Source organism: Stenella coeruleoalba, assembly GCF_951394435.1.
Source record: "Stenella coeruleoalba genome assembly, chromosome: 5".
In the NCBI taxonomy this organism is placed as follows: Eukaryota; Metazoa; Chordata; class Mammalia; order Artiodactyla; family Delphinidae; genus Stenella; species Stenella coeruleoalba.
The window spans coordinates 50,796,564-50,820,369 of NC_137150.1; the positions used below are offsets into that span (position 1 = coordinate 50,796,564).

Here is a 23,806-nt window from a genome sequence, read left to right on the forward strand (position 1 = left end):
CATAGACATGGCGGGACTCAGTGTTCTTTGTGGAGGGAGGGTACATACTATTCATTCCTGTTTTGAACATCCTCCATTCCCAAACGTCACTTCAGTAATGTAGGAAATTCACACACACACAATCCATGGAGCCCAGGGAAATTAAGAAAAAATAAAGGCAATGACATGTCATTGCTCAGGAATATAGCCACATTGAGCTTACTAAGAGTGTTAATTTGTGATGTTTTGAAATGTGCCATTTGCAGCCGTTTGTGGACCATAGGCCCTTTTAGGTCAGCAGGTTAGATCACTTTGAAGAGTAAATATTAATGGGCTTCTGTTAGCCTGCAGTGGGTGGACAGCAACGAGGAAATAAACATACAAGCCTCAGCATTCTCTCTTATTTTCTACTGTGAATTTATTATACTCCATCCAGAGAATTCTTGGACGTTTCTTTTGAAACAAAACTGTTTTACGGAAACATTTTAAAATTAATACTTTGTATATCATCATTTTCCCCTAAAATGATTTTAAAAAACATTTAAAGATGTAACATGTCTGAATTTCTTCCTTCAGTGCAAAAAAGTTATCTTTCACAATATTAAAGCCTAAAATACTGAGGTTGAAAGAATTTCTTGAAAATGTCAAAAATCTGTTGTTTTGCCTTCCTAGTGTATATTTAATAACAAATCATAGAATTTACTTGGTCCTTTCATTTGGATCTCAGAAAAATTCCTGCCAGGTGAATAAGACAGTTATTATCGCAAGCGTCCAGAAACAGCCTGGAGAGTTATCGACTTGTTCATCATGAAGATAACAGACTCTGCATTGTGGTCAAGGTCTTTGTGCCTCTTTGTACCCACCATGGAGTACTCTGACAGGCAAGCCAAATAGGCATATTCATTTTGTATCCATAGGTATGTAAAATATTTTTTTAAAACACTGCCAAATTACCAAATTAAAAGCCCACGTGTTTTTGTTGCCTTCAAAGTGTTTAGTTTCAAGAAGACATAGTCAAAGCTGGAGCCAGTTGGGGGCAGAGCCATAAAGAATTCATTTAGACTGTAAACTTTCAGTGACCCACTGAACGTTCCGCCTTGTTTATGCTTCCCCTTCCAAGTAAACATTTGTTTTAGTACATGAGAGCATTTCTCTCCGTTTTTCCTCTCACTAAGTAAAAATGCCCAAATTTCCATAAGTGGCCGGCATTTCTATAGGACCTGCTGCTTCATCTTCATCTGTTTTCCACAGCGGTTCTCCGCCTGGGTTTTCCAGGACAGGATAGATGGTATTCACATGTACAGCTTTCCCTCCAGCTCCGGAAAGTCTAAGGGAATGTAAGTGAGAGGGATGCCGTCCGGGGACATCCTCAGGTTTCTCCAGTGCTGAGAAACTAGGTAAATCATTCATGAACCTTGGTGCTTTGTTATTATAAACAGTAACCACTAATATTTATCTAGCACTCACAAGTGCTAGGCATTTTGTAATGGGTTCTCTCTGCATTATCCCATTTAATTCTCACAACTCTCTGAGGGGGTCAGCACTGTTATCGTGCCCATGTTACACAGGAGGAAACAGCTTACTTGGCTATAGAGGTGAAGACCACCAGGCTGTTGAAGCTGAACTCAAACTCAAGTCTGCTGTCTGCAGTGATTGTTATTACCCGCTGGACCTTCAGCCCCTGCACCAGTGGGGCAGCTCCACAGCGGAGCCCCAAGATGTTTCCACACCTGTCCTCTTACTTGGCCTTCACAAGAGCCCTAGGTCATGGGGCTGATGCCTCCAGATGTGTGTGGCTATGGGCAGCAGGGGTTGAGGATGGAGTACAAGACCTCTCAGAGGCACTGCCAGTGTGGGCCCAGGGCTCCAGGGAGACCTATAAGGGGCTGTGATACCACAGAGGATCCCTGTGGCTACACAGGCCTCAGCCTGAACTGATACTAAAATTACTCAGTGGCTTTATTGAGCATGAACTACATTCTAGGAACCATACCTATATATTGATATAATTTCATTATGTTTCTATAGCATAGGAGCATTCATGTAATAAAAATAACAGTGAGCATTTCATGTGCACTCCTTGGTCACCAGATTAGATTAACTTATTTGGGGGAGAGCTATATGTCTAGCACAGGCCATAACAGATGTGGCAGGACAAGTTCAGAGGGACCTCTTCCTGCCGCAGCATGAACTGGTTGTGGCCCCAGCAACCTGGAGAAAGGCCTGCGTGGTGGGAGTTGAGAGCCACAGTGATCCTCAGGGCACCTTAGCCTGATCAGGTTGGTTGGTGGCACTCATGGTGCAGGGTCTGGAGCCATTGGGTACCCTGTATTGAACTCTTACTACGTGTCGGGCTCAGTGCTAAGCTTTTTCCTCACATTTCTGCATTTGGCTCATCAAAACGATCTATGAGGTGGATACTGTCCCTGTTTTGCAGATGGAGAAATGATTAGCAGGTGCGAGCGATTTGGCAGCCTTATGGGCGGAGCTGAGATTCATGGCCAGTCTTCCTGGGTCCAAGTCCCCGTGCCCCACCCCTTGACACCAACAGTGTGGAGGAGGCAGGGGGAGAAGTGAAGGGTGGCCCAGTGTTTACCAGGCAGCATAGACCAAGGGGTGGCCCAGGGGAGCGCAGACTCCCCACATATTGCGTCCCTTGTCACCTGGGCCACCCCCGTGGGATTGAGCAGTCAAGGGAATGACGTTAAGGGGGAGGAATAGCCGTCGGGACGGCTGGATGGCCACTGTTCTCCTCTTCATGGCAAAGCCTTGCTCCAAGCTCTGAGTCCTTGGTTGTTTTAAAATGTGGAGTCTTCAATCATTGTGTCTTGGGACATGTAGCATGTTTAATTCTATCACCAAAGGCGTCTGGCTTACTTATTAATGAATTTTAAAATTAAGTTGGCCTTTTTAAAACAAATATTTGAGGAATATTTTTATTCCCTCCCCGAGTGGTTCTAGCCACAGGGTGTTAACCTGTGGAGCCTCCCAGAGAGGCCATCATGCAACTGGCTCTAAATCACTGGCTCTGAAGAAAGAAGGTTCTTTCTTCCCCTGCCTCTTGGAGTGATGGAAAATAATTACAGAATTGGGGTGAAAGAGGGATTATATTTTTTGTGTTGGCTTGTGTGCTTTTATTTCGTTTTGGTTGGTGTTTATTGTTTGAAGGAGAAGTTACTGTCAGCATGTACAGAAAGAAGCTTAGGATCAACAGATACTTATTTGAGGGCTACTCTGTGTACGAACTGGGGCTTTTACGTGAGTTTTCACACTGAATCCCAGCAGTCTTGCGAGGGAGGTGCTCTTGCCTGCACTTCACTGACAGGTCCAGTGGGAGAGGGTAAACAGCCAGTGTGTGCAGGGCAGCCTCTCACCACACGGCTGACCCTCCACCCGGGAGGAAAGAAAATAACCTCAGTGTTAGCTGTCTTCTCAGCATTATGAAATGATTATAACTAACACTTCCTGAGTGATTATTACATGTCAAGACTATTCTAAGCACTTGTCTTGTATTAACCCATTTAAACCTGGGGTGGGCTCTGTCACTAGCTTTATTGCACTGTCCCTGGAGGCAAACAAATGCACTAATGGCACCATTGTAAAGTTTTTCATTGTAAAGTTTTTCAATCACCTGTTCCACAGTGCTTTTTCTAAATAGGAATGCAATTTTAAACGATTAATAAAATGCTGTGGTACAAGAGGAAAACAAGAAAAAGGAACAAAATAGCTATTCCAAAAACAGCAGGTTTTGATGAACTTGAAAATTGAAATATTTGAAAATATGCTATTTGCTCAGTTTAGATTATACTACAAAATTAGAGTACTGAATCTGCTTCAGTAAACTTCTTTGTGAATGTGAGTGCTGCTGCCTACATAGATATACTGAACTTATTTCAGAAGGAAATACTCTTCTCAGAGCAGGGCACGGGCGAGGAAGCAGTACTATTGCTAGTAGTCCTCTCCAAACTCCTCTAAACACCCGGCTTTACTGCAAGTTTGTAATGAAGATGTAACGTTTTTACTTCTTATGCCATGACTTCCATTTTGTGGTATAAGTAAGGGCAATTACTCTGGTTAGAGATTCTAGCCTGGGTGAGGCTGAGTTAATAAGTAGCCTCTAGCATTAGCAAGGGGTATCTTCATTAAGGCCGTAATGTGTCAGGAGTGCTAAGTAGGTTACCATGGTATTTGGGTTTCAGCCGGGACTCTGTCTTTTCCTGAAATTAAAAATGTTCATTCTTCAGTAAAAGGTGCTTCCTTACACAGCAAAGCAGAGGAACATTAAATGGGTGAAATGACTGGGGCTCAGGAACTCAACTGCAAAGGCTGATTAATGCATGGATACTTTAAGATAAGTATCGACTGACAGGTTTTGTAAAACAGCTGTTTAATCTCTGTATCCGTCCATCCATCTGGAGGGGATGTTCGCTAGCAGGTGGAAAAGCTGCTGCTCTCCTTCAGAAAACCCTGCCCACACACGGGACCAGCTAACCCACAGGATTAGGTCTAATTCATCTCTGAATACACAGAGTCTGGCACACAGCAGATGTTCAAAAAATGTTTGCTAAATGAGTGCATAAATTCTGCTTACCCTTAGGCCAAATCAGCCTAAGAGACATTTTGAATTGTGTGTGATTCTATCACTGCCTGACTTCGAGCAGCATTTGAAGACAGCGGATTGTCCTCAGATGCCGAGAAACTGGGAGAGACAGTTGGCCTGTGTAGGGACAAGGCGGTGTGGTTGGATTAACTCATATAGAAGTTCTCAAAGTGTCCCCAGGCCAGCAGATTCAGATTCTGAATCTACTGAAGATCCTGGATAACTTATGGGAAGTTACATTATTTCCAAAATATTACGGTTAACTATAAAAGGACAAACGGTAACATTATATTGCAGTTCTAAGTAATCCCGTTTCACTGTGAAAATATTAATTTCCAAGACCTGAGGGGAAACACTCAAAATGTAAGGCCTGTTTTTTTTATCCTCATGCCTCTTATGCCTGTGTCTCATGGAAATATTATTTAGCAGAGAAGTACAAAATAGTCCTGATGGGAGGGAGAAGGATCCAGAAGCTGCCCATCTAAACTGTCCAGCCCACCTGTGCTGTTTTTCTGTTATTGTGATTAAGCTAATGGATGATTCTGAGCAAAATATATTTTCTTTTTACATATTTTCTCAAAGATCTATAATCGTAAATGGCATCTTACTAGTTTGAGAAAGGGGCTTTGAAAGCTCTTGGAAAGATAAAGGTTAAAATGTAAAGAATTTTCTAGCTAAACCTGTTATTTAGAAAATTCTGGTAAAGAGGACACTGTATTTCTCCGGTGCCCAATTAACATTAACTTCATTGCCTAGTTCATAGTAGAAGGTAAGGTAACATATCAGATTATATAGATATTGCCATTATGAAAAATTTGAAATTTCTGTTCTTTATCAGTAAACAAAAGCATGAACAACTGATGTCTCTAGAATCTATAACATAATTAAAGGAATCTCATTCTAAGCTTTATATGTTCTTAAATTTGTGGTTTTCTTTTATGTAAGCATATATTAGACATTAAACTTAACAGTAACATAGCAACTGGCTGATGATTAATTCAGATGGTATGAAAAGCATTTACCAAGTTGGTCTAATCTGTTCCACTTTTGTATCATAATTTCTTGTCACTAATAAAAGTTCAGGTGGCTAATGGATTCTGCTCCTTTCTCTAGGTTTATTTCAATCTACAGAGGACCCAGCCACACCTATAAGGTCCAGAGGCTGACTGAATTCACATGCTACTCCTTCAGAATCCAGGCAGCCAGCGAGGCTGGGGAAGGGCCTTTCTCGGAAACCTACACCTTCAGCACAACCAAGAGTGTCCCCCCCAGCATCAAAGGTTTGTGGACCGTGTATGCAGTCATGCTCTTCTGTGAGAGTGAGGAAATGTTGGGATTTAAGAGGAGGAGGCTCGATTCTGACCTTGAATATGCTCTCCTAATATTTCTCACATCAGCAAGATAGAATCAAAAGAACTTTCTAAAAGAGATGGTTGAGAAATGGGTTCTCTAGGGGAAATGAGAGGCCTTAAGGGAGAGGGCTTACCGGTAATGACTTTTCTCAAGTGTGTGTAGATTATTATCACAGATAATTTAATGGTGATACAGCCTCTTCCCCACGGGGGATAGATGGACGAAGAAAAGAAGCCGACCTGAGCGGCAGATGTTGGGTTAGGAATGCGGGTGAATTCCTGGTGATGTAGCGCTTATGGCAGGTTACCACGAGAGGTCTGAGTGTCTCTCTGCAGCGCTTCGCCTGCATCTTTGGATGACTGTGGTGCATCAGTAGATTAGAGGCCGGTGTAGGCAACATCCACAGCCTTTCCTCCAGCCCGCAGCCCTCACTGGAAAGCTGTAGCAGTGGCCTGTTCTCACCTCCTGGAGTATTTGTCTTGAGGTTTGTGAATGACTGGTTTACCCTCTGCCCCCTTCATGGGATCAGGGAGGGAGCGAAAGCCACGCCCCCAAGGCTCTCCCTCCACCGGGTCCGCTGAGCCCTCATCTCCCATTTTCAGCCACTGCACAGCCGACTGGCCAAGCCGGGCAGACAGCAACAGGGCAAAAGCTGGCTCAGCCCTTCCCACCTAGCGTTGGGCCCAGTCCCAGCCCATCGTGGACTCCTGAGCCTGCGCCCTCACCTCCCCGGTAGTGTGATTCTCGTGAGGGTCCCTGCTGCCAGTCTTTGCTTTATCCAGCTGCTGCCCGAAATGACTCTGAGGCTGACAGATAAGCAGCCCACCTGAACCAGGTTTTACATGGGGTAAAGTGAGAGTTGGCTGTATTATTTGGGTGGCTAGGCAGTGAGCACCATTTGTTAAGAAGGTTCTGTCTGTGTCTGGCCCCAGGAGAAAGGCCATTTGACTTACTGCTTCTGCACAGAGGCGCTGTATCAGCTACACCAGGGCACGGAGTGCGTTACAGGAGGGTGCGGGGCCTCCGGGGCCTGGGTCAGGGTCTGACCACAGTGTGGTTGCATTCTGTGAAGGTTTCCCATAGTTCCTTTCAGGGCACTTTATGGTAAATACCTTCCCCCTGCTCCCCTGCCCCTCAGTGGTCCAGAAGCTCTTTGGCTTCTTCATGTGACGAAGATAACTGGTATAAATGGATGTATACTTGCTGGGTCACTTGGGCAGTAAATGCCCTGGCCCTTTGGTGTAGCTTCACCTTTCGGCTCTAACAGAGGAGATTCCTGAGCACCCTGTGGCTGATAGGTTTGTTGTTGTAACAGGAAGGCCTGCCACATTTACCAATTAGCTAAATAACTTCAGGGGTCTTCCCAGCACTACCTTTGCCTCTGAAGGTGATTATTGGGGGCGATTCATTCTGTGGAAAATACGACACCAAATTGATAGCTCTTGCAGGTCGTGGTACACTTTCTTCAGGAGGACAGTGTCCTCACACTGCCGCACGATCAGGTGTTCCTCCTCTCATTCTTAGATTTAGGAAATTGTCTTAGCTGGAGGACTGTTTAGTCTGATGAGATTATTTAGTTTTCCATAAATTGTAGTTTTGGCCAACTAATACAAACTTTTTTTTTAAGACAACTTTTATTTTTCTGAAACAGCATTGTACAGAATTGAAAGTAGAAACAACTGCCTCTGAAGAATTCATGTCATTAGAAATTTAAAAATTAGAAATTAAAAATAAGGGCATTGGGCTTCCCTGGTGACGCAGTGGTTGAGAGTCCGCCTGCCGATGCAGGGGACATGGGTTCGTGCCCCGGTCCGGGAAGATCCCACATGCCGCGGAGTGGCTGGGCCCGTAAGCCATGGCCGCTGAGCCTGCGCGTCCGGAGCCTGTGCTCCGCAGTGGGAGAAGCCCCAGCAGTGAGAGGCCCGCGTCCCGCAAAAAAAAAAAAAAAAAAAAAAAATAAGGGCATTCAGCAAGAGCAGTTACACATGCTAGTTACAAAATGGAAAAATATCAGATATTGAATTAAGCTGTAGAGATACAGTATAAGCTGTAAGAAAATATTTAAAAATTTTGCAACATGTAAGTGCTTTTCTGCAAACTAACATAAGTTCACTTTAATCTGGAACAATGAGTCCAGTAGGTAAAAAGTAAACTAAAAACTATAAACGTAAGGTAACTTTTAAAGGCTTACCTCAAATGCCACCTGCTCCTCAAACCTTTCTTAGACTCTCACACGGATGTGACTTCCTTCCCCTGGGACTCCCCAACATTTTGTTTGTACCTCTCATTTTAATCTGCCTTACATTTATGTTTGTTTGTACTTGTTTCATACCTTTCTCTCCCCTTCCCTCAACTAGATCTTCATTTCCTCGAAAGCAGTATTTATGGTACCTATTTTTGCATCCCCCAAAGAACCTAACACAGGGCTTAATCATGGAAGGTGCTCATTAGCCATCAAAAAAATAACAAAAATGCAACCCAGGCCAAATAGTTATTAATAGGACAGCGAGCAAAGGGTTCTTCGCCAATGGCTTGCTAGGCATGGGATGTCTTCTCTGTGTAAAGGGTACCCTGCTAGTTTTCTAGGAGGCTGGGCAAATAAACTCCCCTCTCAGGGTGGGCACAAGCATTCTCTCTCTCTCTCTGGGTTCTCACTAATATTACTAAAATATGGGCTATTCATATGATGCTTTGAATTTTGAGCTTGGATGTGTGGATTTGTATTTCAGCACCTCGAGTAACACAGTTAGAAGGAAATTCATGTGAAATTTTATGGGAGACGGTACCACCCATGAAAGGCGATCCTGTCAACTACATTCTGCAGGTATTGGTTGGAAGAGAATCTGAGTACAAACAGGTAAGAACCAGCGTGCGTGGCACGTGCGTGGCCTGTCAGGGTCTGGCTGGCTCCTTGCCTCTGCCTTTGCGGTGAATAATTTAGTAGCCAGTGAACTACATTTTTCTCAAAATTGGTCGTAGACACTGCCTCACTTGTACCCATTACCTAATTCTTCAGGGTAGAGTAGCTCTAGCTTACATTTTATTTTGTATGTGGTGGTATTCTTAAATTTTCAGTTCCACAAGCATAATCTTGGGAAGGGTTTTAAGTTCTGTATTTGTATTTGATATTCATATGTATTGAAAACTAAAGTGCCAGTGGTTTTTCTTTATAGGGAAGTAGTGTCCACCTAATTACTAAACCCCATGTCTGTTTGCCTTTTTTATGGAAGTTATAATTGAAGGATAAGGGAAATGACCTATCAGCCTGTGATTCAGAAGCTCTGGGTCACTACTTGTCACCCTTTACTGTGCATAGGATCACCTGAGTATCTGTTAAAAATTCAGATTCTGATTCAGTAGGTCTGGGGTCGAGGTTCAAGTTCCCAGGTGACATTGACGTTGCTGGTCCATGGATCGTGGTTTTAGTAGCAAGGATACAGTTCACATGATAAACCCTTACACGAAAGAATGTGATTGGAATATAACCAGATAGAGAATTTGGGTTTATCATTCTTGACACCCTTTTTGATCCTAATTCTTCCAAAGCCACACATTATCTTGTCACTGGATGTGAAGGATTCAGAGACTCTGTGGCTTTCCATAATGTTCCCAGGAACTTAATAATTGTGTGAAATCAGAATATAACATTGTTACTCCATTAGAAAAGCTGAGGACCCATTCCTTACCAGCACTGTTAATAGAGGAATGCATTCATGTCAAACTCAAGAAGTTGAAGATAAATGCCACTGCCTTCCGAATCATTAACATAATTTGCGAACACTTCTTTGTATTCAACTATTGAGGCTCCAGGTACACAAAACAAGTAGAAAATAATTTGATTCAGAGTTTTTGTTAATTTGCTGGTTAATATTCCTCGTATAATAATAAAGAATACTTGTAAATAAAAATGTGTAAAAAGAATCAAAGAAAATTTTAGTAAATCTTACTGTACTTTGTTAATATGAAGTGCCAGATAAAAGAATGAATTGCTTTAAGCACATTTTGCAAAAACTTGTTTTAAACAAGACAGGCACCACCAGTATTGATTAACATCCGTGGATGATTTCACCAGTTTCCATCATTCCTCTGAAATAAGAGCAAAACCACTCTTGTTTCCTTTCACCTTACAGTCTCGTTTTATACAGTATATTTCACTTCACAGTCAGTAATTTTATGTGTGCAGTTGTTTCACCTTACCACAAATATATTACTGGTTTCAGAGTCTCAGCGCACACGAAGAGCAGAGGATTTTCCCTGCTAGATTTAGTCATCTTTAACACCAGTAGCATTGTCCTGTCGCATAGCAATGTAACAAATGGCTAAAGATGAAATGTTACCAAATTTTACAACATATCACTTGACACTTAACAATATTCACTTGCCAGCAGTACATTCACTGCATGTTCATCGTTGTATTTTATAAACCTTTTTATTCCACCACCATGCTTTTCCAACCTGTTCTTGGAAAAAATGTTCTGCTTCTCAAAGCCTACTGATTGCTGATTTACATGGAAAAAGCATTGTTTACTCAGTATCTATACACATTCATAAATTAGATGTCACTGGCAGATTGGCTCTTTTGAATCTTGCTATTTGTTTAATGTTGTATATTTTGTCTCATGAACATACAAATACTAATACACAATTACATATATGCTTCAAAATATATTTCTCATTGTAAACAGCTATAAATAAGAGTTTCTTGTTGAAAGTAGGTGAAAACACAGTACACCAGGGCGGGCTCAGTAGCTGGGGAATTAGCATTCTTCTCGTAACCGTGTATTTCCTGCATTTACCAAGAAATGATTAAGGCAGGTAGTGGTACTTGAAAAGCCACCGTTGAGTCAGGGACAATTTGTACTGAGTTTTCTGCTTCTCCCTATTCAATAGACATTAACTTAAACATGATGTTTTGAGTACTTCATTCAGTTGTTCTGGACACGAGATAGGGAATGAAATCTATTTATCTTATGTGTGCAGAGTAATGGTTAAAATAATTATAGTCCAGAGATAACAGGCTTTGAATTCATAGAGGCAAAGCAAAAGAAAATGAGAGGTCGTCAGTGCAGAGCATACACCACAGCAGAGCTATGGGCTTATATAGGAAGCACTGTGTATACTTCAGTTACAGCACTAATCAGGCAGGATCCACTAATGTGTGGGCTTGTGTTATTCATTTTTATTTTCCCAGGTCTGGCACATAGCTAGGCACTCAGTAAATGTTTCTTGTGTGCGTGAAAGAGGCAGTTTCACAGGAACAGGGTGATTTATACTTGCAGTGGTGAGAATCAGTAAACTTCACCATAGGGGGGATTTAGAAGTGATGCTTGTAACTGAGGTGAAAAAAATCACCAATAATAGAACAGTGTCCTTCTGTTCCCCTACCTCATTTTTACAGGCGACATATGGTAAGGGCCAAGTCTTTTTCTGATATGTTGCTGGAAACATTGACTTTAACTCTGTAATTAGCTTTCTTTGGTTGAGCTATCATGATGTGGGGCGAGCATCTGGTTCTAATTATGAGACTGTCTATTACAGTATTAAGTCCTCACCTAAAGTTTTACTCTGTATTACAATGCATGCATATATTGATTTGGCTTTTCTGCCACTTAAAAAACGTTTCAAGCACAAGCCTTTTTCAAGAACCTTAAAACTTCTTTTCAAACAGTATTAATTGTAAAGCATTCTCTTTTTTTTAAACATCTTTATTGGGGTATAATTGCTATACAATGGTGTGTTAGTTTCTGCTTTATAACAAAGTGAATCAGCTATATACATATACATATGTTCCCATATCTCTTCCCTCTTGCATCTCCCTCCCTCCCACCCTCCCTATCCCACCCCTCCAGGTGGTCACAAAGCACCGAGCTGATCTCCCTGTGCTATGCGGCTGCTTCCCACTAGCTATCTAGCTTACGTTTGGTAGTGTATATACGTCCATGCCTCTCTCTCGCTTTGTCACAGCTCACCCTTCCCCCTCCCAATATCCTCAAGTCCGTTCTCCAGTAGGTCTGTGTCTTTATTCCTGTCTTACCACTAGGTTCTTCATGACATTTTTTTAAATTTTCTTGAATTCCATATATATGTGTTAGCATACAGTATTTGTCTTTCTCTTTCTGACTTACTTCACTCTGTATGACAGGCTCTAGGTCTACCCACCTCATTACAAATAGCTCAATTTCGTTTCTTTTTATGGCTGAGTAATATTCCATTGTATATATGTGCCACATCTTCTTTATCCATTCATCCGATGATGGACACTTAGGTTGTTTCCATCTCTGGGCTATTGTAAATAGAGCTGCAATGAACATTTTGGTATATGACTCTTTTTGACTTTTGGTTTTCTCAGGGTATATGCCCAGTAGTCGGATTGCTGGGTCATATGGTGTTCTATTTGTAGTTTTTTAAGGAACCTCCATACTGTTCTCCATAGTGGCTGTACCAATTCACATTCCCACCAGCAGTGGAAGAGTGTTCCCTTTTCTCCACATCCTCTCCAGCATTTATTGTTGCTAGATTTTTTGATGATGGCCATTCTGACTGGTGTGAGATGATATCTCATTGTAGTTTTGATTTGCATTTCTCTAATGATTAATGATGTTGAGCATTCTTTCATGTGTTTGTTGGCAGTCTGTATATCTTCTTTGGAGAAATGTCTATTTAGGTCTTCTGCCCATTTTTGGATTGGGTTGTTTGTTTTTTTGTCATTGAGCTGCATGAGCTGCTTGTAAATTTTGGAAATTAATCCTTTGTCAGTTGCTACATTTGCAAATATTTTCTCCCATTCTGAGGGTTGTCTTTTTGGTCTTGCTTATGGTTTCCTTTGCTGTGCAAAAGCTTTGAAGTTTCATTAGGTCCCATTTGTTTATTTTTGTTTTTATTTCCATTTCTCTAGGAGGTGGGTCAAAAAGGATCTTGCTGTGATTTATGTCATAGAGTGTTCTGCCTATGTTTTCCTCTAAGAGTTTGATACTTTCTGGCCTTACATTTAGGTCTTTAATCCATTTTGAGCTTATTTTTGTGTATGGTGTTAGGGAGTGATCTAATCTCATACTTTTACATGTACCTGTCCAGTTTTCCCAGCACCACTTATTGAAGAGGCTGTCCTTTCTCCACTGTACATTCCTGCCTCCTTTATCAAAGATAAGTGACCATATGTGCGTGGGTTTATCTCTGGGCTTTCTATCCTGTTCCATTGATCTATCTTTCTGTTTTTGTGCCAGTACCATGCTCTCTTGATTACTGTAGCTTTGTAGTATAGTCTGAAGTCAGGGAGCCTGATTCCTCCAGCTCCATTTTTCGTTCTCAAGATTGCTTTGGCTATTCAGGGTCTTTTGTGTTTCCATACAAATTGTGAAATGTTTTGTTCTAGTTCTGTGAAAAATGCCAGTGGTAGTTTGATAGGGGTTGCATTGAATCTGTAGATTGCTTTGGGTAGTATAGTCATTTTCACAATGTTGATTCTTCAAATCCAAAAACATGGTATATCTCTCCATCTATTTGTATCATCTTTAATTTCTTTCATCAGTGTCTTATACTTTTCTGCATACAGGTCTTTTGTCTCCTTAGGTATGTTTATTCCTAGGTATTTTATTCTTTTTGTTGCAATGGTAAATGGGAGTGTTTTCTTGATTTCACTTTCAGATTTTTCATCATTAGTGTATAGGAATGCAAGAGATTTCTGTGCATTAATTTTGTATCCTGCAGCTTTACCAAATTCATTGATTAGCTCTAGTAGTTTTCTTGTAGCATCTTTAAGATTCTCTATGTATAGTATCATGTCATCTGCAAACAGTGACAGCTTTACTTCTTCTTTTCCGATTTGGATTCCTTTTATTTCCTTTCTTTTCTGATTGCTGTGGCTAAAACTTCCAAAACTGTATTGAATAAGAGTGGTGAGAGTGGGCAACCTTGTCTTGTTCCTGATCTTAGTGGAAATGCTTTCAGTGTTTCACCATTGAGGACGATGTTGGCTGTGGGTTTGTCATATATGGCCTTCATTATGTTGAAGAAAGTTCCCTCTGTGCCTACTTTCTGCAGGGTTTTTATCATAAATGGGTGTTGAATTTTGTCAAAAGCTTTCTCTGCATCTATTGAGATGATCATATGGTTTTTCTCCTTCAATTTGTTAATATGGTGTATCACGTTGATTGATTTGCGTATATTGAAGAATCCTTGCATTCCTGGAATAAACCCCACCTGATCATGGTGTATGATCCTTTTAATGTGCTGTTGGATTCTGTTTGCTAATATTTTTTTGAGGATTTTTGCATCTATGTTCATCAGTGATATGGGCCTGTAGTTTTCTTCCTTTGTGACATCCTTGTCTGGTTTTGGTATCAGGGTGATGGTGGCCTCGTAGAATGAGTTGGGGAGTGTTCCTCCCTCTGCTATATTTTGGAAGAGTTTGAGAAGGATAGGTGTTAGCTGTTCTCTAAATGTTTGATAGAATTCGCCTGTGAAGCCATCTGGTCCTGGGCTTTTGTTTGTTGGAAGATTTTTAATCACAGTTTCAATTTCAGTGCTTGTGATTGGTCTGTTCATATTTTCTATTTCTTCCTGATTCAGTCTTGGCAGGTTGTGCATTTGTAAGAATTTGTCCATTTCTTCCAGGTTGTCCATTTTATTGGCATAGAGTTGCTTGTAGTAATCTCTCATGATCTTTTGTATTTCTGCAGTCAGATGTTAATTCTTTTTCATTTCTATTTCTATTGATTTGAGTCTTCTCCCTTTTTTTCTTGATGAGTCTGGCTAATGGTTTATCTATTTTGTTTATCTTCTCAAAGAACCAGCTTTTAGTTTTATTGATCTTTGCTATTGTTTCCTTCATTTCTTTTTCGTTTATTTCTGATCTGATTTTTATGATTTCTTTCCTTCTGCTAACTTTGGTGTGTTTTTGTTCTTCTTTCTCTAATTGCTTTAGGTGCAAGGTTAGGTTGTTTATTCGAGATGTTTCCTGTTTCTTAAGGTGGGCTTGTATTGCTATAAACTTCCCTCTTAGAACTGCTTTTGCTGCATCCCATAGGTTTTGGGTTGTCGTGTCTCCATTGTCATTTGTTTCTAGGTATTTTTTTTATTTCCTCTTTGATTTCTTCAGTGATCACTTTGTTATTAAGTATTGTTTAGCCTCCATGTGTTTGTATTTTTTACAGATCTTTTCCTGTAATTGATATATAGTCTCATGGTGTTGTGTCAGAAAAGATACTTGATACAATTTCAATTTTCTTAAATTTACCAAGGCTTGATTTGTGACCCAAGAGATGCTCTATCCTGTGAATGTTCCATGAGCACTTGAGAAAACTGTGTATTCTGTTGTTTTTGGATGGAATGTCCTATAAATATAAATGAAGTCCATCTTGTTTAATGTATCATTTAAAGCTTGTGTTTCCTTATTTATTCTCATTTTGGATGATCTGTCCATTGGTGAAAGTGGGGTGTTAAAGTCCCCTACTATGAATGTGTTACTGTCGAGTTCCCCTTTTATGGCTGTTAGTATTTGCCTTATGTATTGAGGTGCTCCTATGTTGGGTGCATAAATACTTAAAATTGTTATATCTTCTTCTTGGATCGATCCCTTGATCATTATGTAGTTTCCTTCTTTGTCTCTTCTAATAGTCTTTATTTTAAAGTCTATTTTGTCTGATATGAGAATTGCTACTCCAGCTTTCTTTTGGCGTCCATCTGCATGGAATATATTTTTCCATCCCCTTACTTTCCGTCTGTATGTGTCTTTAGGTCTGAAGTGGGTCTCTTGTAGACAGCGTATATATGGGTCTTGTTTTTGCATCCATTCAGCCAATCTGTGTCTTTTGGTGGGAGCATTTAGTCCATTTACATTTAAGGTAATTATTGATATGTATGTTCCTATTCCCATTTTCTAAATTGTTTTTGGTTCGTTATTATAGGTCTTTTCCTTCTCTTGTGTTTCTTGCCTAGAGAAGTTCTTTTAGCATTTGTTGTAAAGCTGGTTTGGTGGTGCTAAACTCTCTCAGCTTTTGCTTGTCTGTAAAGGTTTTAATTTCTCCATCAAATCTGAATGAGATCCTTGCTGAGTAATCTTGGTTGTAGGTTTTTCTCCTTCATCACTTTCAGTATGTCCTGGCACTCCCTTCTGGTTTGCAGAGTTTCTGCTGAAAGATCAGCAGTTAACCTTATGGGGATTCCCTTGTGTTATTTGTTTTTCTCTTGCTGCTTTTAATATGCTTTCTTTGTATTTAATTTTTGACAGTTTGATTAATATGTGTCTTGGCATATGTTTCCTTGGATTTATCCTGTATGGGACTCTCTGTGCTTCCTGGACTTGATTAACTATTTCCTTTCCCACATTAGGGAAGTTTTCAACTGTAATCTCTTTAAATATTTTCTCAGTCCCTTTCTTTTTCTCTTCTTCTTCTGGAACCCCTATAATTCGAATGTTGGTGCGTTTAATGTTGTCCCAGAGGTCTCTGAGACTGTCCTCAGTTCTTTTCATTCTTTTTTCTTTATTCTGCTCTGCATTAGTTATTTCCACTATTTTATCTTCCAGGTCACTTATCCGTTCTTCTGCCTCAGCTACTCTGCTATTGATCCCATCTAGAGTATTTTTCATTTCATTTATTGTGTTGTTCATCATTGTTTGTTTCATCTTTAGTTCTTCTAGGTCCTTGTTAAATGTTTCTTGCATTTTGTCTATTCTATTTCCAAGATTTTGGATCATCTTTACTATCATTATTCTGGATTCTTTTTCAGGTAGACTGCCTATTTCCTCTTCATTTATTAGGTCTGGTGGGTTTTTATCTTGCTCCTTCATCTGCTGTGTGTTTTTCTGTCTTCTCATTTTGCTTATCTTACTGTGCTTGGAGTCTCCTTTTTGCAGGCTGCAGGTTCGTAGTTCCTGTTGATTTTGGTGTCTGTCACCAGTGGCTAAGGTTTGTTCAGTGGGTTGTGTAGGCTTCGTGGTGGAGGGGACTAGTGCCTGTCTTCTGGTGGATGAGGCTGGATCTTGTCTCTCTGGTGGGCAGGTCCACGTCTGCTGGTGTGTTTTGGGGTGTCTGTGGACTTATTATGATTTTAGGCAGCCTCTCTGCTAATGGGTGGGGTTGTGTTCCTGTTATGCTAGTTGTTTGGCATAGGTTGTCCAGCACTGTAGCTTGCTGGTCGTTGAGTGAAGTTGGGTGCTGGTGTTGAGATGGAGATCTCTGGGAGATTTTCGCCATTTGATATTATGTGGAGCTGGGAGGTCTGTTGTGGACCAGTGTCCTGAAGTTGGCTCTCCCACCTCAGAGGCACAGCACTGACTCCTGGCTGCAGCACCAAGAGCCTTTCATCCACACGGCTCAGAATAAAAGGGAGAAAATATAGAGAGATAGAATTAGTAGAAGTAGGAAGAAAGAAAGAAAGGAGGGAAGGAAGGAAGAAGGAAAAGGAGGGAGGGAGGAGGGAAGGAAGGAAAAGAAAAACGGATGGATAGAACCTTAGGACAAATGGTGGAAGCAAAGCTATACAGACAAAATCTCACACAGAAGCATACACACTCACAAAAAGAGGAAAAGGGGAAAAAATCTTAACTCTTGCTCTCAAAGTCCACCTCCTCAATTTGGGATGATTCGTTGTCTATTCAGGTATTCCGCAGATGCAGGGTACATCAAGTTGATTGTGGAGCTTTAATCCGCTGCTTCTGAGGCTGCTGGGAGAGATTTCCTTTTCTCTTCTTTGTTCTCACAGCTCCCAGGGGCTCAGCTTTGGATTTGGCCCCGCCTCTGCGTGTAGGTCGCTGGAGGGCATCTGGAGGGCGTCTGTTTTTTGCTCAGACAGGATGGGGTTAAAGGAGCCGCTGATTCGGGGGCTCTGGCTCACTCAGGCCGGGGAGAGGGAGGGGCGCGGAGTGCGGGGCGGGCCTGCGGCACGCCGTGCATTCTCCCAGGGTAGTTGTCCCTGGATCCCGGGAACCTGGCGGTGGCGGGCTGCACAGGCTCCCCCGAAGAGGGGTGTGGATAGTGACCTGTGCTCGCACACAGGCCCCTTGGTGGCGGCAGCAGCAGCCTTACCGTCTCCCGCCTGTCTCTGGGGTCCGAGCTTTTAGCCGTGGCTCGCGCGCGTCTCTGGAGTTCTTTTAAGCAGCGCTTTTAATCCCCTCTTCTCGTGCACCAGGAAACAAAGAGGGAAGAAAAAGTCTCTTGCCTCTTCGGCTGCTCCAGACCTTTTCCCGGACTCCCTCCCAGCTAGCCGTGGTGCACTAACCCCTTCAGGCTGTGTTCACGCAGCCAACCCCCGTCCTCTCCCTGCGCTCCGACCAAAGCCCGAGCCTCAGCTCGCAGCCCCGCCCGCCCTGGCGGGTGAGCAGACAAGCCTCTCGGGCTGGTGAGTGCCGGTCAGCCCTGATCCTCTGTGTGGGAATCTCCGCTTTGCCCTCCGCACCCCTGTTGTTGTGCTCTCCTCCGCGGCCCCGAATCTCCCCCCTCCACCTCCCGCAGTCTCCGCCCGCGAAGGGGCTTCTAGTGTGTGGAAACCTTTCCTCCTTCATGGCTCCCTCCCACTGGTGCAGGTCGCGTCCCTATTCTTTTGTCTCTGTTTTTTCTTTTTTTCTTTTGCCCTCCCCAGGTACGTGGGGAGTTTCTTGCCTTTTGGGATGTCTGAGGTCTTCTGCCAGCGTTCAGTAGGTGTTCTGTAGGAGTTGTTCCACGTGTAGATGTATTTCTGGTGTATCTGTGGGGAGGAAGGTGATCTCCGTGCCTTACTCTTCCACCATCTTCCCCCGAGGTCCGTAAAGCATTCTTAAAAAGAATGAAAATTGTATGTATATGCAGGTGACTGATTTTTTTTGCCTCACAAGACATAACATAAACAGTTTAATATATACGTAAGAATGTAAAGCGAAATGATTCACATTCATATCCCTGTTCAGACAGCAATAATTTTTACATAAAGTATTTAAATATAAACACTGAAGATGAGAAAAGGGTAGCAAACTGCAAGAAATTATTACCTATTGGGAGTCAAAATTTGTGACAAATTATTAATATTGTTGGTGCTCAGATTTGTTGCATTATGAAAACCTTCGAAGAATCTGAAACTTTATAGAGCTCCACATTTAACTGAATGGCATCTCTGTATAAATTTATTTTGTATCATTTTTAGAATATAGTATTGGGATGTGTATTGATTCTTCGTGGTATCACACAAGTTACTGGGAAGAAAGATCTTCTCTTGACCTTGAGAGAACTATTTTAAGGACTTGGAGCCTACATATTTTTTTAATAGTTTGTGATTTAATTCCCTAACACAGAAGTTAAATAGGCTGTGACCGTCTTATTGCACATTTTCTTCATCTTTGTGTAAATAAAGGGTCAAATCCCAAGCAAAGTAAGAATAGATCAAGGTGGGAATATCTAAAAGCTATCATTTATCTTGCTGAGTCTTAAGTTTTTTAGGTTTATAGGTCCGTTTAAGTATCTGATGCAGGATATGACCCGTTCTATCAGAAAAATATTCATGCACACATCCGTTTTAAATTGCATATGAAACAAATTTATATTCAGTTTCATGGCGTTCAGGTGTAGGGCCCCTGGTTCATTGGGAAACTGGTAGGTGCTGTGCACTGTGAGGGCTGCCTGGCATATAACAGAACAGCATAGTCTGTGCTCTCAGAGCTTCTGGGCCCACTGGGGTAGAAGCAGCGTGCCCCCAAGAAGCAGCTCAGTAACAGTACCTTGGCCTGTCCTCTGGCTCAGGAGCAACAATTCCTGCCCAGCATTGCACCCTCTACAGAGGAAGTCTGCAGGGTAGTGAATTCCCACTGTAGCTGGGGGGCAAGGGAGGTGAAATCTGCCTTTTGTAGTCATGTGATATTGGAGGAATTAATTCACCTCTCTGAGCCTCAGCTGTCTTGTCGAAGTGGAGATACTAATTCTCTACCTCAGGGTTACTGTGAGCGTCAGATCTGTTCAGTCATGAGAGGGCGCTGTGTAGATGGCAATGCTGGGCAGTTATGTCTCCCTTTCCAGTTCCTGGGAGAAGGATGGCATTAGTAAAGAGATGCAGGCCTTGACCCAGATCCCAGCCTCCAGCAGCCTCCCCCAAAGGCTCTCTGTTTCAAAGATATCAACTACACAGCATGTTACTCTGAATTAAGGGTCACTGATTCTTCATTTCGATTATCTGGGTATTACTTTAAATCCTCTCATTTGGAACAAACATGTCAAAATTACTTTAAAATATATTGCACATCAAATCAAGGACAGAAATAGTCTTTGTAAAAATAATATTGCTTGTATACTTACTGTGATATTATGATTGGTTACTTCAATAAAGATAATCTTAAATGGAACTATGCCTTTTAAATTGGGTTGAGGCAGGAGGAAGAGCCTGTAATGGTGCCCCTGTCAAAATGAATGAAAACAAAGGGGTAAGAGGCATGGCCTGCTGCCCTGCCATGGTGAGAGGCACAGTCCCATGAAAAGTCACCTCAGCTGTGCTGCAGGCCTGATGACCTTACTGATTTTGCGATCTCGTGGCTGTGATTATTTACACAAAAACAAATCAGTTATCTCAAACCTCAGGAACCAGAATCCTCAGGAAATGGAGTATTGGGATTGTTTTAATTTTTCCTTAACTAAGATCCAAAAGGCTTAATAAGCATTGTTGACTACTATCAATACACTGAAAACAACTCAATCCTTGTTAACGATTCCATTTTGTATAATCACGGCTGTACCTGTTCTAAACCCTGTGGTTTGTGTGCGGGTTCTGATACTTAATGTTCACATGTACTTGCTGCTGGTAATTTTCCTCTCTTTTCAAGTAGTGTGGTATAAGCATATCTACTCTCAAGTATTTAAGGGTTCTAATTAGAGAGCATTCACTGAGCACCTGCTTTGTTAATAGCCATTGTGCTGGTTGCTCTGGAGATAATAGAACACAGTCCCACACTCAATATATTCATCATATATATACTTTTAAAGATAATATTAACATTGTGTTGACAGTGCTTGTGAAAAAGGGGAGCGCTTCTAATTAAAACAATAAGAATAGCTAAAAGAAAAACATATTTACAAATTAAAGCCCAGCTTTCAATTGGATTTGTCATTGAGGAAGTTCCCTTCCATTAGATGTTCATTTTTCCTTCACTAAGCTTTTTGCTTAATGGTTATGAGAACAGTAGCACTCCTTTGCTTTCAAAATATCAATACATTTTTAGGGATCTTTAAGGAGTTAAGAGTTGCGAAGTACCATCAAAATTAATATATAAAGTCGATGTTCAAGATTCCATGAATTGGGTTTCTGGGAAATTAAATATACTTCTGAGCCAACTTTCTTAGAAGGAGCTAGCCATGCAAATCCTGGAAACCATAGAAATCATTTAATACTACATATAAATGAACATTTATATGTACTTTCCAAAAGTCTCTCAAACATCTGTAGGGATAGGTTATGAATTAAGTGATTTTCAGCCATGAGGTCATTGTTTGGCATAATTAAGAGGCCACGTCACAGAAATGCTGCCCAAGCCTTTCCTTGGCACAGACTGGGTTGGGGAGCTGCTTTCCATACATCATATAGGAAAGGCAGTGCTTTCCTTCTGGGGCAGTGGACCCAGGGTGGGGCGATCTGGAAGTGTTTCGTGGAAACACCAGGGAGGCTGTGGGACTCCCTGGGAAGACAAAGTCAGAAGGTCAAGAGAAGTGGACCTGGTATCACACCGTAGTCAGTGGATGAGGACTGAAGTGGGGAGGATGGGTTCCACCAAAGACGTGGAACCAGTGGAGCTGGAGCAGTTCCAGTGGTGAGCAGGGGTGTTTGAGTTAGATGTGGGATCTCGTCTGGGGTCTACCACTACCCTTATTCACCTGAGACCTTGAGAAATTAACAGCTTTCTGATCCTCAGTTTTATCATCTCTAAAATGGGAGTAATACCTGCCAGAGTAATCAGGAGGATTAAATTTGATAAAGATGACTTATCTCCAGTATATTCCTTTCACAAAGCATTTTTCACATAGTTTCTCACTTAATACTCAATCCCTCTTGGGGTTAACGTTAGGTACTGTAACTGTCCCCATGTTAAAGATGAAAAAAAATAAGGCTCAAAGCTGTTACTTGCCCGAGGTGACAAACCTAGAAAGGGTCAGAGCAAGGACGTAGACCTGGAATCCTGATGCCAGTTCCTGGTCCTGCCGTTGAGAAGAAGCTGCCCAGTGCCTCCCAGTGGCCAAGTCAGACTAGACCCAGTTCCCTGGGGTTGCACAGAAGAGCTCCAGCAGCTACAATATTTCACCCTTTGATAAGGGTAAACATTCAAGAGGTGAGGCCTCCAAAAGAATTGACGAAAGAGGTGTATCGAGAAACCTTGCAGCTAAGGCGTAGATGGCAGCTTTTCTCCAACTCCATCAACAGCCTGACATTAACTTATCACCACCATAGAGACAGAACAGATTGTATACCTGGGCCATTGCAGACAGGAACCCGAAGCTCAGATGGCAAAGGATTGGTAGTATGCTGTTTCCAAAGGTTGCAAATCATTCCCTTCGTGAATGGTCCCAACAGTTTCGAAGAAAAGACAATACCAACTTGAGCATCTAAATTTGGGAAATTAAGAACATTCACAATGAAAAGGTCTCTTTAAAGAAAAAAAAAGTGTACACCATTGTTTTCCTGAGACCACCCACATGTTGGGAGATAATTCATAGACAGTGCTCTCATGGTGTAGTCTGAACTCCTGAATAGCTTGGGGCAGTCACCATGACAACAAGCTCGTCTTAAAATAGCCATTTAACTAACTCATCATTGGAACAATGACCGACCAGAAAGGCGTGGTCTCTCAGGATGGCTGGGGGTTTTCTTACAGCTCTTTTGTTCTTGGTTGCTCCAGCCCAGTTCTGTCTGTAATCCCACTTGCTAAGACACACGCCACAATCTTTAAAGAAACAGAGTAACTCACCAGGAGGAATGTGCTTCAAATCTTATAGAGGAATATATGAGAAATAGAATTGGTTTTCTGGGGCTTAATCACTAAACGAAAATACAGTAAGACTCTTCAAGTCTACTTCTAAAGTTCGAAAATGGGGGAGGAAAAATCTTAAAAAGGCTGACTATCAGGTGAGCACTGGAAGTCCGATCCCTTTTCTAAACTGTGATCCTCTTGCTGTCTTTGTTTGCTCAACGCTAAGTGAGTGGCCAGCGCACTTAGGTTCTCTGGTACCATGTCCTGCTTCTTGTAGAAGTTTATGTGCCAGGCTTTAGAAACACTGAATCTTTGTAGATTCCCACTAGCTCTCTATAGCTGGAGAGTATTTCAGACAAAGTTGAAATTGTTGGAAATACTCTATTTTCTAGGGAATTTGTATTAAGGGGCAAAATTCACATCTTTACTTAAGGTGGCCTGCCACTAGGTTGAAAATGCCCCTGTCACTTTTAATCACTGTATTTTAAGAATATATTTGGAGTTGTTTTAAAGTTCTAAATAGTAGTAGTAGTAGTAATAATAGCTAACTTTTTCTCTGCACTTACCCATGTACCAGGCATGTCTTAAGCACTTTACAGAGGCTAACTCAGTGCCACTCAGCTACAAAGTGTTCAGTTAATTTTAATTTCTTGTTTAATTATTTCATCAGCCAAATCTCTTTACTGATTTGGTTGAGTTCCAGCTAGTTTCTTCCTATCTCTATTTCATATAAGACATGGATTTTTATGTAATTTTAAGGCGGTTATCATTTCCTCTGAGTATTTTGAGGATCAGTACCACTTTGATTGAAGAACCACGTGAGCTCTCCCTCTACCACCTTCCCTCAAAGATACCTATTTTCTTCAGTCAACTCAAAGGTTTATAATCTCTAAGTAAACTGGTAGATTTCAAGTCCTCATAGTAGGAAGCCTCATGGTGATTATATCAGTGTTAACAAA

At 41.6% G+C, this 23,806-nt stretch overlaps 1 protein-coding gene across 9 annotated transcripts in view; it reads left to right on the forward strand.

Annotated features, from left to right (window-relative positions):
• FNDC3B (fibronectin type III domain containing 3B) overlaps window positions 1-23,806 on the forward strand; it is a 468,247-nt gene that overhangs the window by 442,593 nt on the left and 1,848 nt on the right. For all 9 annotated transcript variants that reach the window (XM_079921937.1, XM_079921936.1, XM_079921939.1 and 6 more), the window contains 2 exons: window positions 5,693-5,859; window positions 8,662-8,789. In XM_079921937.1, coding sequence (XP_079778063.1) covers window positions 5,693-5,859; window positions 8,662-8,789 — 295 coding nt within the window. The remainder of the gene's footprint in view (window positions 1-5,692; window positions 5,860-8,661; window positions 8,790-23,806) is intronic.